The sequence below is a fragment of the Hippoglossus stenolepis genome, chromosome 17 (genome assembly GCF_022539355.2).
Source record: "Hippoglossus stenolepis isolate QCI-W04-F060 chromosome 17, HSTE1.2, whole genome shotgun sequence".
Classification (NCBI taxonomy): domain Eukaryota; kingdom Metazoa; phylum Chordata; class Actinopteri; order Pleuronectiformes; family Pleuronectidae; genus Hippoglossus; species Hippoglossus stenolepis.
In genome coordinates this window covers 18,152,419-18,165,744 of record NC_061499.1, presented here as the reverse complement: position 1 = coordinate 18,165,744, position 13,326 = coordinate 18,152,419, and the positions used below count along the sequence as shown (strand labels likewise).

Genomic DNA, 13,326 nt, shown 5'->3' with positions numbered 1-13,326 from the left:
TTTATTTGTGCTTTTCAAGACAAAAGCTTTACTTTAAAACTGGAATGTCCCTTTTTATTCCAGAGTCGGTCTCACATGTGCCAATGCCTGCAACTACTGAAGAGCGGACCAGCTCAGGTCCAGCGATCACTTCTTCCAAAAAGATTTGTGGAAGCAGCCAGGGAGCCAGATCACCAGCAATACCCTTGGATCCCTTGGACAGTGATGACTGCATGGACCTGCCCACATATGTCTCCCTGATAGCAGAGCAGAGTAAGACCTGCCCCAATATCAGAAGTATCCAGAGCCCCATTCCTCCTGAGGACAGAGCTGAACTCCCTCAAGCAGAGGCAGAAAACGTGAAGGGGCCAACAGAAAAACAAGAGGGAGTTGAGGAGAACTGCAGTCCGGGCCTGAGGCACATCACAGTAAAGCCTTGTGATGTAGATCCACATAGAGGCGAAACAGTCCTGGTTCACACCTCAGGCCACATCCCACTCATCGTCTCCACTAGCAACAGTGATGAGACCCCTGTTCTTCATGGAACAGAAAACACTGTCCCACTTTCTGATGCCACAAAGGAGAGCTATGCAAGAGAGGATGAAAACAATAAAGAGGAGTCTGACATTGCAATGCCATTAAATCACTCCATGGATGGTGAGAGTGAAGATATCCCTCTCATCAGCCTGCACCCAGCCTATGTGCATCCAGTTACGTCTCCCTTTTCTGGGGATCTCAGAAAAGAGATCACTCACCGCGGAGGCGTGGTCGGCTCCAAAATCATGAAGCGCTCGTCCTCTGTTATTTCCGACTCAGGTATCGAGAGTGAGCCCAGCTCGGTAGCGTGGCCCGTGGAGGCTAGTCTGCGTGGTCGGCCTCCTCTGGACTTCTCCAGTGAACGGGAGTTCCCACAGCAAATAGTGTGTCGGCACCGGGTCCACCGCAGCTCTCTGGAAGGCCTGCAGATGCAGAGTAACGGCAGCCTTCCAAGTGCTGGTATACAGGCCTCACTCACGTCCATTAGCTCCCTGCCCTATGAGGAGGACCAGCAACAGAGGCAGCTCAGCAAACTGACCAAGTCGGTCTCAGCACCACAGATAAGTAGCCCAGAAGACACAGAGGAGGACCATGTGCTGCTCAGCCAGGAAGCAGTTACCAAGAGCTTAATGCAACACCAGGACTCATGTAAGGTCACCTACTCTTCTCTGATCAGCGACCTAGATTCAGAACAATCTCTATTAGACACAAGTTCAGTCACAAATCTTGACCATATTCTCAAGGAGAGTATTAGTTATGAAAAGTCAAATGCAGACACGTGCAGACCCAAGACAGTGTTAAGTGGTGTGTCTGAAGTGTTGGATCTGCAAGAGTCTGTAGAAAGCCCTCATGTGAAGGAAAGGGCTGTTATTGGCAGCTATGGGGAGAATATTAATCTTCAAACACACATCAGTGAAGTGAGCGCCTCAGTGGAGGATGTGCATCTCATTGAATCAGAAGCAGTGCCCTGCAGCTGTGGAAACAAACCGTGTGTGCATGAAAGTGCAGCAGATCAAGAGAGAATTGACACTGGAGATGAGTGCCACCGGCTCCATCAGACTGAAGTGCTTACTGTTGAGGACCAGGAGGGTCTGGATGTCTCCCAAACACCTCTCGAGCCCTCAACGCTTCAATTCTCCAACAACCTCTCCGACAGAACCACCGCCACACGGAGGCCCAGTGACCTTAAAGGGCTGACAGCCGGCGATATCATATCATCTTTTGAACTGAATGGGTTATCATCCAGTGAGAAAGAGCCTTTAGACTGCCAGACGAAGTCCTCTAAGATCCCCAACTCTGGGCTGGCCTTTGTGAATAAGAAGATGGTGGAGGTGGTGAACATGTCAGTGTCCTGTGCCCCGACCTGTCTGCCATTTTCTTCTGCTCTAAGAGACTCTCCGTCCGTCAGTGGAATGTCCACTCGCCAGACTACCTCACCTATAACCCATCAGCCCCTGGGCTCCTTTGGCATCATCTCCTCATCTTCACTCAACCCCCTTAACACGGATGATGAGACCAACGAACGAATGCTAAAGTGAGTTCATGTTTTAGCTCGACTTATTGTGGTGTAAACGTCTTTAAATCCCCAAATTGAATTACATACTGTAGCATGTTAACATTGGTTTACAAAGACAAACAGTGACACTGACTAACAACCAGACAGCAGCTACATACGCAACAACAGAAAAAAAAGTGTCAACCGAAAATGTATTAGCTTTCTATCTAATGTCTTCCTCTCATCTACAAGCCAGGATCCATGTTTTCTGTAAAACATTAGCCTGCTGAACAAGTTACATAACAAATATCTGCCAAGGGAGGGATGCTGACATTGCAGAGTAGATGGCAATTTGCTTCTGCATTTGCACTTGTGGATGGGTGCGGTATATGGGAAGTATCTAGGAAGGCTTTGTCAATGTCTTTGACATGGTTTAACCATTGAGCAGTTATTAAGAGCATTTTTTTTCGACATTTTCATTGATTTCCCAGAGAATACTTAAGGTGCATTTTTGCATCCATCTGACCCGGTCAGGCCAATCACATTACGTTTATTGAAAGTGGGCCAGTTTTATACAATGACTGATGCAGGGGCAACAAATGGGGCATCGCTGAAGAATTGTCCTTAACAACCAAGGTGGCTATCATAGATTTGGACAGATCAATTTGCAAATGTAAATTGATCAGGCAATCAATATACATTTTTTATGTAAAAATTATTGGTTTTATTTGAAAGTTGCTTTTATTAAGATTTTTTACCTCCAAAGGAATAGTTTGTGTGAAGTCAGTAGGAATTTACGTCTCAAGCATGTTCAAATGTGTTTGTGATATCTGTTCAGGCAGGTGAGAATAATACCTCTCTGACCTGGATGTCAATAGATAATGTGTGAAAATGAAAATGCAGGCTGTCTTCCAAGGAAAACTTTGGAGGAGTAACATTATAATCCAAAGCAACTACTGGAAACAAGGTCAAAACACAAGGTTTTATGGGTATGTGGAGACAGCTGTTGACATCTGCTGAAGTAGCTGGCAGTTACTCATGCTTGGAAAGCCTAGCATAACAAAATGTGGGCAAATTTGAAGCGAGGAAGTCAAGATGAGGTGAAATGCCTCCTGCATGTATTAAATCACATCAAAGAGTGTGCAGGCAAATCCATCATGATTAGCTGAAAGTACAGGAACTGGAATCGGATTTGTGTTTGACTCCTGCACTGCTAACATCTCTAACCTGGTTGGATGACGGAATAATAAAACCTACAGAGAAGCTTCTTGTAACTCTGAGACATTTGGTCTGAAGCCTTGGTTGGGGGCATTGTGTACTGCAATTAAATAAAATGCAGAAATCTGGATACATTTTCCATCATATTATAGACCTAAAGGAGTAAACTATAGGACCATGTTTATGAGATGGAGTTTTAGTGCAACATCTTTCAAAATGAAATCTTAGATCAGCATTTAATTTCAGTGTGTAACTAAGGTTTACATTATTCGCTAATCTTTGCACATTACTGGAAAGTTAGTTTTCAATTTATTGCTAATGCCCAGAATATAATCCCTCTTGTTCTTTCCTGAATCTCTGAAGTTTCTACAAGGCCAAAGAGGAGCTGTTCAAAGAGTTGAGTTTTCAGGCCAGCTTGTACAGCGACCTTCCTCTCCTGGCATCAGATCTGCCCTACTTTCCCCCGGAGGAGGACGATGAGGAGTTTGATGACGGCATACACCTTGTGGTGTGTGTCCACGGGCTTGACGGTGAGTCCCCACACAGCATAACCACACAAACGTAATAGGAATGAAAGTGACACATCTGCGGCATACTGTAAATCCTTTTTAAGATGTCCTAATTAGCACTGTAAAGGTAATTTAGTCTCTGAGTGTATGTCCCACAAACCTAAAATACATTGTACTCTATAGCCTGATTTCTTCAAACATATTCCAGGTGTCTGTTAAATGATCAATGGGTACCCTTCATAAGAGCCGAGCCAGAAAGCATGTGTGAATAATTACATTTTTGCTTCCAGGAAACAGCGCAGACCTTCGTCTGGTGAAGACTTTCATTGAGTTAGGGCTGCCGGGGTCCAGGCTCGACTTCCTCATGTCTGAGAGGAACCAGGTACATTTGTGGATGACAGCCACGGGAGCAAATTGAGAACATGTACCGTCACATACTGTGAAAGTGCGTTAAGGCAATTTGTGGAGTGCTGACAACTGCACTTTTCATCTGCCGTTTCCCCGCAGATTGACACATTTGCAGATTTCGACACCATGACGGACAGGTTGCTGGATGAGATCATTCAGCATATCCAGCTCTACAATCTCACCATTCGCAGGATAAGGTCAGCCGCTCCACTTTAATACCTTGCAAAATACACTTTCCTGACAACTGTCCTTTGGATTGATTTTGATTGATTATTTGGGGCAAAGTCAGAGCAGGGACAATCATCGACTTGAGCAGCCTTTAGTTTGGTCAGTAGATGGCAGCATTGTCTTTACATTGATGCTTGTGCTCAGCATTGATTGCCTTCACTTAAAGGAGTCTCTATGCCCGTGATAATAAATACACTGTACCAAGTCAAAATGGATAAGTGACCCAAAATTGATGAAAAAGGTCTTATCATACAGTGCCAATAAGTTTCTGACTTTCACTTGATAGATTATTCTCCTTTATGCAGCGCTCTGTCGCAGAGTTCCCATTAAATTAAGTCATTTATCTTCCCTCTTAATTGCCCTCAATGTGCCAATTTATTTTTCAGTTTTTGTCTCCCCAAGTTTGTTAACTCTCTTTATTGTAGCGTGTTCCCAAGAGAGTAAGAATCAAAGACAAAAGCAATGGACTGCTACAACAGCATCTGGTTCTTTGCATATTACCTCTATATTTAGTTTGGTAGGAGACAGATGAGAAGGAGCAGGCGTGGCGATGAGGGATTTCGGGTAGAGCAGTATCAGTTCAGTAATTAAACTAAGTGACAGACATAGCGTCATGAATCTAATCATTCCCACTGCTGGGGAGATGTTATTAATTCGTATTGTATGTCCTCTATGTTAGCATCATTAAGTTGTCATTGCCTTTGAGGATGTTCAAGCAGTTAACAAGTTAATGAATTTTCTGTAATTACCAATGTTGCAGCTAAAATCTCTAAATAGCATCCATTGGACCTGCTGTCCTTCCTACTTACAGCTGAGTCTATAATAAGACATTGCACAGTGTCAGAGGTCGGCAGCGTTGGAGGCACTGTTTTTCCTGCCACCCACTCAAGTTGCAAGTTTATCTCAGTGAAAGTTGTTTGTCTTCCTCCAACAGTTTCATCGGCCACTCTCTAGGGAACATCATCATCCGCTCAGTGCTGACGAGGCCGCGGTTCCGCTGCTATTTGCCCAAACTGCATACTTTCCTCTCGCTGTCAGGCCCACACTTGGGAACGCTCTATAACAACAGCACATTGGTCAGCACAGGTGAGGCCCATACTCAGCTCTGGGTAAAAAAAAACACACACTGCAGATGCATAGTATAGCATTTTGATGTAATGTGCTTCTTATAGTCTCTTATCTAAGAATACCATGGATACTGCTCAGTGTGCTTGGCGTTTAAAAAGCAAAAAGCCTTCTAATCTCTGTGTGTGTGTGTGTGTGTGTGTGTGTGTGTGTGTGTGTGTGTGTGTGTGTGTGTGTGTGTGTGTGTGCTGTGTGTATTGCTTAGGTCTGTGGTTAATGCAGAAGCTGAAGAAATCCGGATCCTTGCTGCAGCTCACCTTCAGAGATCATGTAGATCCACGGAAAACATTTCTCTATGTCCTGAGTCAGAAACCAGGTATGTTGTGAAATTCGAAGCCAAGTCACTGTATTGACTGCCTCACTCTGCACACAATTACCTGAAAGACAGTCTATTCAAATATTCCCTAAAATGTTTGGCATCTAGTCTTGTCTTTTTTAACATCAGCTTGCGAACACTCAAACCCCTGCCAGCGAAACAGTGAGTGGCCTGTGAGAGGCCTCCCCACTGTGTGAGTGGAACAAAGCAGTCGTTTGTCACACAGGCTTGAAGAAGATAAGCCTGAAAACGCTTTTTTCCCCCACCAGAGCTGTGGCAGGCTGACAAAACGATCCAAACCCTGTCATTTGAAACCCACCAGTGCACTCTCTTAAAAGCACACTGACAGGAGACTAGAGAAAAAAAACCCACAATTTGATCTGGCCTTTCATTGTATTTTGTCACTGTACTTTGCGTTTTACAACCAATTCACTTCTTTCGTCTGGCTCCACCTCTCTCTCACACACACAGTCACGCACTGCAGTCTTGTTTACCAGTTTTTTTTTTGTGTCCTTTTAGGGCTCCAGTTCTTCAAGAATGTGGTTTTGGTGGCATCTCCACAGGACCGTTATGTTCCTTTCCACTCTGCAAGAATAGAGATGTGCAAAACTGCCCTCAAAGACAGAACCACAGGTCAGCAATGCATATTGTATAATAATGTTGTTCAATATTTTGGAATGATAATCTCACTTTTTACCTGTGCATCTACTGGGTATTAAGTTGTTAAACATAAGGCACTTATGCTCACTTTAAGTGTAATATGAAGCTGTAACTACAAATCACCTCTTAACTACAGAATAAGTGAATACATCAGCAGCCTGTTTGGGCCTTTATAATCTTGATGGACACATTTTGCATGTTAACATCCAGAATCTGTAGGTGAGGGAGAATATTTTGGGGTCTTCTGGTTTCCGTTTCTAATTTGACCAATCACGTTTGAGCAGGCTTTAGTTGTCTATGACTTGTAGAGAGCAAAAAAAGGCGTCGTTAACTGATGAGCCCAATTTTAGTCTGGACCTAAAACATCTACAAAAAGTATTGCTGTTTATGTTTTGTCTGGAGAAATGTTCCATTCGTGTGATTAAAAAAACTAGACAGAGGGTTAACCATAGCATGGAAAGGAAGAGTTAGACTTGGTCTGGATACACGCTGTCCACCCTGGGAGCCCCAAAATATTGCCCGTTGTCCCCAAAGGCTAATTCATCATCAGGCGATAGAGATTAGACCTTGTAAAATAATAAAGTAGGATGTTTCCATGGTTTATTAAATTCTGTTTTTAGGTTTGTTAGAACATCAACCAACAGTGCCAATCCAGTACTAATATAAATATTTTGAAAACAAAAGGAAGTAAAAAAAAAAAAGACATGAGGGCAAGAGAAAAAAAAGAGCCAATTAAAACATAATTTGCCCCTGTAGCTAGATTGGGATTTCATGGGATAATGTTATGTGATGAAGACGTTCACCAGGTCATCCATTTGATGAATGAATACAATGAATCTGCAAGGCAGGCAAAGATCACAGCCACAGATCAGAAAAGGATCTTCCTGTTAATTGCGGTTTTGCTAAAGGAATTGGGAAGAAATTCCCCACTTCCACTCCACTTCACTTTCTTCTCGAGTGTGCGATGAGGCGAGTTATGTGCAGTGAATATGAAGCCACAGCCAGCAGCTAGTTAGTTTAGCATTTAGACTGCAATCCGGGGATGACAGCCAATCTGACTTTGTCTAAAAAATGTACTTGCCAGCACCACTAATGCCAAATTAAAACATTATATCTTGTTTATGTAATCCATAGATACAAATTATACAACACATAAGTTGTGGTTTTATAGGTGGTAAAGTGCTGGATGTGTTCTTGGCTGGATGTAATGAAAAAAAAACATATTCCCCAAAATGTCAAACTGTTAAAGAACAGCAAAGGTTAACAGTTTGTGTGGTCGGCCATGTGAAATATAAAGAAAGAAAATAATAAGAATGTGTGTGCCAATTGCTGTTGAGCTAACTTTGGTGCAAAACATTTTTAATTTAGCATTACTTATCCCTACACTTGAATTCAAAAGATGTTTTATGTAAATTAGGAGGACTCGCTGTAACCTTCCACATTTTTGCACTGAAGGACCTGTGTACACTGAGATGATCACCAACCTCCTGCAGCCACTCATGGAGGCCAAAGAGTGCCAGCTGATCCGCCAGAATGTGTTTCATGCCCTGCCCAACACAGCCAACACCCTGATTGGCCGAGCAGCCCACATCGCCGTCTTGGACTCTGAGCTTTTCCTGGAGAAGTTCTTCTTAGTGGCAGGACTCAACTACTTCAAATAAAGGTGCTAGTGCTCCGAACTGACAGGACCAAACCTGTTGGCGACTGGCAGAGCTGATTTGGAGGAAATGGTCCTTACCTTCACCTTGTAAAGTATATTTCATGTATATAATCCCTGTTATCGAAGAGGCAAGACGTGTATATCTCATTGGTTCGGATTGAAAGCAGATGTTAAGAAAACGTCATCGTGTATTCTGACTTGAATTGTTAACTCAAAAGTCTGAGTTTGATGTGTTGCCATGTAAAACAACATCTATCACAGCACTACTGTAGATGTTTGGTTGGCCTTATGAATAACCTGTCAGCAGGCATTTAACTACAGTACTTACATTGCAGAGTGGGTTGGAACCTATAGCATCGCTGGTTGATTGAATTCTTCTGTAAAGGTTACACAGATAGTTTTACACTATCCTTAGAAACGAGGCCACAGATGCACAGCATTTATCCTCTGGATTGTACATGATTTTTTTGTACAAAACAGACTGTCCTTTATACAGAAATGAGTATATTGTTTAAAGTTATTTATTTTTTATCTGCTGATGTATCTACAGTGTAACTAGTCCATCTAAATGTGATCTCTTGTGTGTTGTTATCATCAAATCAATTGAATCTGAAAATCAGTGTTAATGATACTGTGCAGGAGGAAGTGTTATGCTATGTTGACTGTAATGTAGACAGTATAGTGTAAAAAAGAATACGCTTCTTCATACACTTACTTTATCTTTTAAGTTATGTTTGTCTCGTTGACCCTGATTTAGATAGCTAAGGCTACAGTGCAACGAGCCTTACGGTTTCATTGACACCAAAGGCTCTATGTTAGCTTTTATTTTTTTACTGATTGCACTGACAAAACAGCCCGATTGACTAATTTCTATAATCATTATTCCATAACACTCTTTAAATCATGTTACACCTGTCAGGCTTTGCCTAATCACCAGAAAAATTTCAATTTTGATCTGCTACCGATATGCCAATTTTAGTACACTGTGATGAACAGTTGGTTATGTAATTTCTCTAGTTGGCATCAAACCACTGCACAAGACAAGGGAGCAATGTGCTGATCAGAATTTGTCGCAGCTCAGACAAAAAAGAGGTGAACTACCGTAGGTAGCTATCTAAGTGGGCTAATGCTAGCTCCAGAAGTTGGTTAAAAAAAGCCTTAAAGACTTTGAAATTCTACCATAGCCCTGCTTGTTCAGCTTTGCATAAATAAAGGTTAATATATTCAAGCAGTATATTTACGCAAAAAAAGCTTTTAGGATGCGGGCTCACTGATTTTGAACTTTGCCCAAATCCACTTAAGAGCAGGACAGACAGTATGCTATGGTTAGCATCTATAACTTGTTTCACATTAAAAAAATGACTACACAGTGGACTTGAATTTTTAGCAATGTAATAATGGAACCTAGTTAGTGAAAGACCTTGCCCTATAGAATGGAGCAAAGATAATGTAATTTCGAAGGCCAACCTTGAAGAATTTTAGCAAACGCTTAATACTTTCATAAACCGTCTAAAAGTATAGAAGTAAATCTCAGCATGATAGCTATGAGGATAACCCAAGTGAGAAACATGACTAATTCCCAGATTGGTCATTGAATCATGTGACGGCTAGGCAGAAAAAAGGCTTAATCATGTAATCAACAGCAAATACACTGTTCATATAATGTGAAAAAGAAAATCCATGACGATTCACGGCAATCTTATGGTCTAATGACCATCATTTTCCTAATGAACCAAATTAATTTGAAGAAAATCCTCTCAACAAGGTTGGATGGTTTGTATAAGGCACTATAACATTTATTATTTTTTAAATAGGGTGAATCAGGGTGATATTGCTTTGTTTTCCTGGAAAACTGGATTATTTTACGTAGTGCGGACCTACTGCCAAGACTTTTTACTCACACATTGTCATTTTCTATCAATAAAGTTCGGTATCATGCATGATGGGAGCAGGGAAGCACTGTCATAGCAGAGCCTGTCTCACGTTGTCTAAAATATGTGCTCATCTCATCAGCTGAATCAGAACTGTGTTGTGTAAATTACTTTTACGTCACCATCCACAACCTTTGCTGTCACATTCGAGCGTGGCAGACAGGAGATGTGGTTTTTACAGCATATGGGTGAGGACTGTTTCCTCATCACCGTGCTGTCCATCAAATAATGTTTACATTCTGGCATCAGAGAACTGTTATCATAAACGTCTCATATCCAGCAGTGGCTGTGCATCTGCTGTATTATGCAGTCATGTACATATTGAGAGCTGTATTTAACCTTTGCACTGGTTTGATGGCAAGTGCACTTTATTGACAACCTTGAGTCAAACTCCAGTAGCTTAACAAAGTCCAAACAGCATTTTTTTCGTTTTTACATGCACTGCTTCTTTTTACATCTATAGGTTGTAAGAGCCGACCTTGGCTGTCCGTCTCAGCCATTGAAGCATTGTATCGTCTTCAAAGTGCGCTGTCTCTGAGAACAAGCGATGACATCGCAAAGTGCTCTTTTCTGTGTAGAAGCTGTTGCCGTGGCGCCGCATGGTAAGCAGAGTGTCGCCGTGATTGACTCTAATCAAATGGGCTCCCTTAGGACGCCGAGATAGTTCCCCCGAAAGACACAAAGCAAAGCTGCATAGGCATCATGCATCATTTCTCAACACACACACACACACACACACACACACACACACACACACACACACAAAACCCCACACACACATACACATACTGTATATGAATGAAGGCTTTAATTGTTTGCTTCTCCTCCAAATGTGTGTTTAGGCCCAGGTGTGTTTACCGAAAGGGGTCAGCAGGAAGTGTTTTTGGGATTCAGATTAGCACGTTTGAGAGCGAATACAGGTTCTAAGTCCAGTTTCTTTTTTTATGACTAAATGTGTCTCTGAGAGTGTTAAGTGTACATCAATCCTGCTGTCGTAAGAGAGTGAAGTCAGATGTGTCCATGAATACAGTAGATCCTTGAAAGTGCTGTCAAACTTCATAATAGCTAACTTGAACCTTTTTGTATTTGATTGCCCTTTACTGAGAGTCATGTTCATTTGTGGAGTAGACGTGTGTGTGTGTGGTTGATGAAGGACGGTGTGTAATATCTGAATGAAAGGAGATGTGTTATCGTTGTCTCCTTCTTGCTGGAGCCTCATTCATGTGTTTGAACTGAATGTAAAAAAAATGTTTGACATCACTGTGAGGAACATGTGTTTGTTTCATTCAGCAGTTTGCAGAATGTATACCATGTACAGTAAATACTACTTCATCTGTGCCAATACTAATATTTTTATATGTTGCTGACTGTACTGTATGTACTCCTTACTAGCTTGTGTTCTATGTAAAATTATAAATACAGATATATATAGCATAGCATTATTATAACAGATACGATGGTACAATAAAAAATGTTCATTTTTTTAATATTCATGTTTCTTGCTTATTTTGGTTATGCCTGCTTCCAGTTCCTGTCAACCTCAAACTACATTTAAAGGAAGTCATTTTTATAGGATTTATTTTTTGGATTTTATTTTGTAAGTCTGTATTTTACTTTACATTTCCCTCTCCAATTTCAATCAATATCTTAATCCCTCAGACCCAGTTTCCATCATAATAGACGTCAATGAAAATACTAACAATTCTGTGGATAATTCACCCAAGCAGATTACTTCCTGAAGGCAGACATCTTTTAAAAAAGGTCATGAATGTACACTTTTATGAAATAAAAGGTTCACGAGTGAACAGCTGAGCACTGCAGGTTCAACCAATTGTTACTCAAACAGGCGTAAATCAAGAATTGACATTTTTGTTGTTGTTGATTAACAACTTTATTTTCAAAAAATTGTGAAATTGTTTTTCGTTATTATTATTATTATTATTATTATCTTACAATATTATTATTTTTTGTTTAACTCTGACTTTATTCTTGTAATATCTTGATTTTTCCTGTTAAATTACCACTTAATTTTCATAATTTTATTATTGTTTTACTGATAAATTTATATATCATGACATCACAGTTTTTTTCCCCTTAATATGGCCCAAGTACTGCCGTAGAATCAGCCAATGGGTGCAGCTCAATTGAACTTTTGACCTCACTACTACTTCCTGTTAGCCACAGGGCATTTTTTCATGAGTTAGCATTAGCATTAGCAAAGTGAATCTTGATGGAGGTTTTTTTTTTTACTCTGTGAACGTCCACGTGTGGAGACGAGGTGGGGGGGGCTGTGCAGGTGACGTGGCGGAGACGCTGGGAGTCAACAGGAAAATAGAGGATGAAGAAGAGGAGGAAGTAATAATGGACTTGTACAAACATTTCTGTGACACCGAAGCTGTTCGATAGTAAAACTCCATGAGGAACAGCAGTGGACCCTGGACAGCAGTTTTTTTGTTATCATCTCTTAATGGTAAGTGACATGTTTTCCCCCTTGTTGCCTGGTATAGATTTAATTTTCTATAATCTATATGTACATTGACATATTCACACTAGGTCTATGGAGTCATTGTGTGTGAAAGTATTACAGTTTTGAGTCACACTATCACGGACAAAAATGGCGGCCGTATTTATGGTTGAACTTCTTGTGAAATGTTTCTTATATAATTTAAAAACACTTCTCCAGGTCCATACGTGTTTCTAAGAGTAAAAGTGGAATTGAGAAAAAAGACATTTTCTTTAAAATTGTTCAAACTTCAAATGTCATCAAGACCTCAAGAAAGTTTGGTTTCTGTTTTTTGAGTTGAGACTTATCTGAAGTGACATCACATCACTAACTCCTTATAATCATGTTGGACTGCAGCAGTTCTCCATCATCCCCCTTTGTCATGGAATGACCCAGTGTGTGTGTGTGTGTTCGTTCCAGTCCGTGGATTAATTATGTTTCTATTCAGAGGTGTGTGTCAGTAGGTGGGCTTGTAATGATTCAATCTAAATCCCATTTCGCGCTTTGTGTTTTAAATAACAGACTAACCGTGTACCTGTGGCAAAGGGTTGCCAGGTCTGCACCACAAAATCAACCCAAAAAGTGAGACATGTACCACAATTGAAAATATGCCTCTGCCAAACCATATACTTTGTTTAATGGCCAACAGCATTAATACCATTGTCACATGTGTTGTAATATCTAAAGACAGCATAGTCAGTGTGCCAGCATTAAAAGCAGTTTACATTAAACGGTTCTATGCCCTAAAAGGACCAAT

General features: G+C 41.0%; 1 protein-coding gene across 1 annotated transcript in view; it reads left to right on the top strand.

Annotated features, from left to right (window-relative positions):
• fam135b (family with sequence similarity 135 member B) overlaps nt 1–12,980 on the top strand; it is a 48,693-nt gene extending 35,713 nt beyond the window's left edge. The window contains exons 13-21 of the mRNA XM_047344043.1: nt 64–2,050; nt 3,593–3,759; nt 4,029–4,120; nt 4,246–4,343; nt 5,309–5,460; nt 5,705–5,815; nt 6,335–6,448; nt 7,931–11,209; nt 12,966–12,980. Coding sequence (XP_047199999.1) covers nt 64–2,050; nt 3,593–3,759; nt 4,029–4,120; nt 4,246–4,343; nt 5,309–5,460; nt 5,705–5,815; nt 6,335–6,448; nt 7,931–8,136 — 2,927 coding nt within the window. The 3' untranslated portion in view covers nt 8,137–11,209; nt 12,966–12,980. The remainder of the gene's footprint in view (nt 1–63; nt 2,051–3,592; nt 3,760–4,028; nt 4,121–4,245; nt 4,344–5,308; nt 5,461–5,704; nt 5,816–6,334; nt 6,449–7,930; nt 11,210–12,965) is intronic.
• Nucleotides 12,981–13,326: the final 346 nt, after the last annotated feature.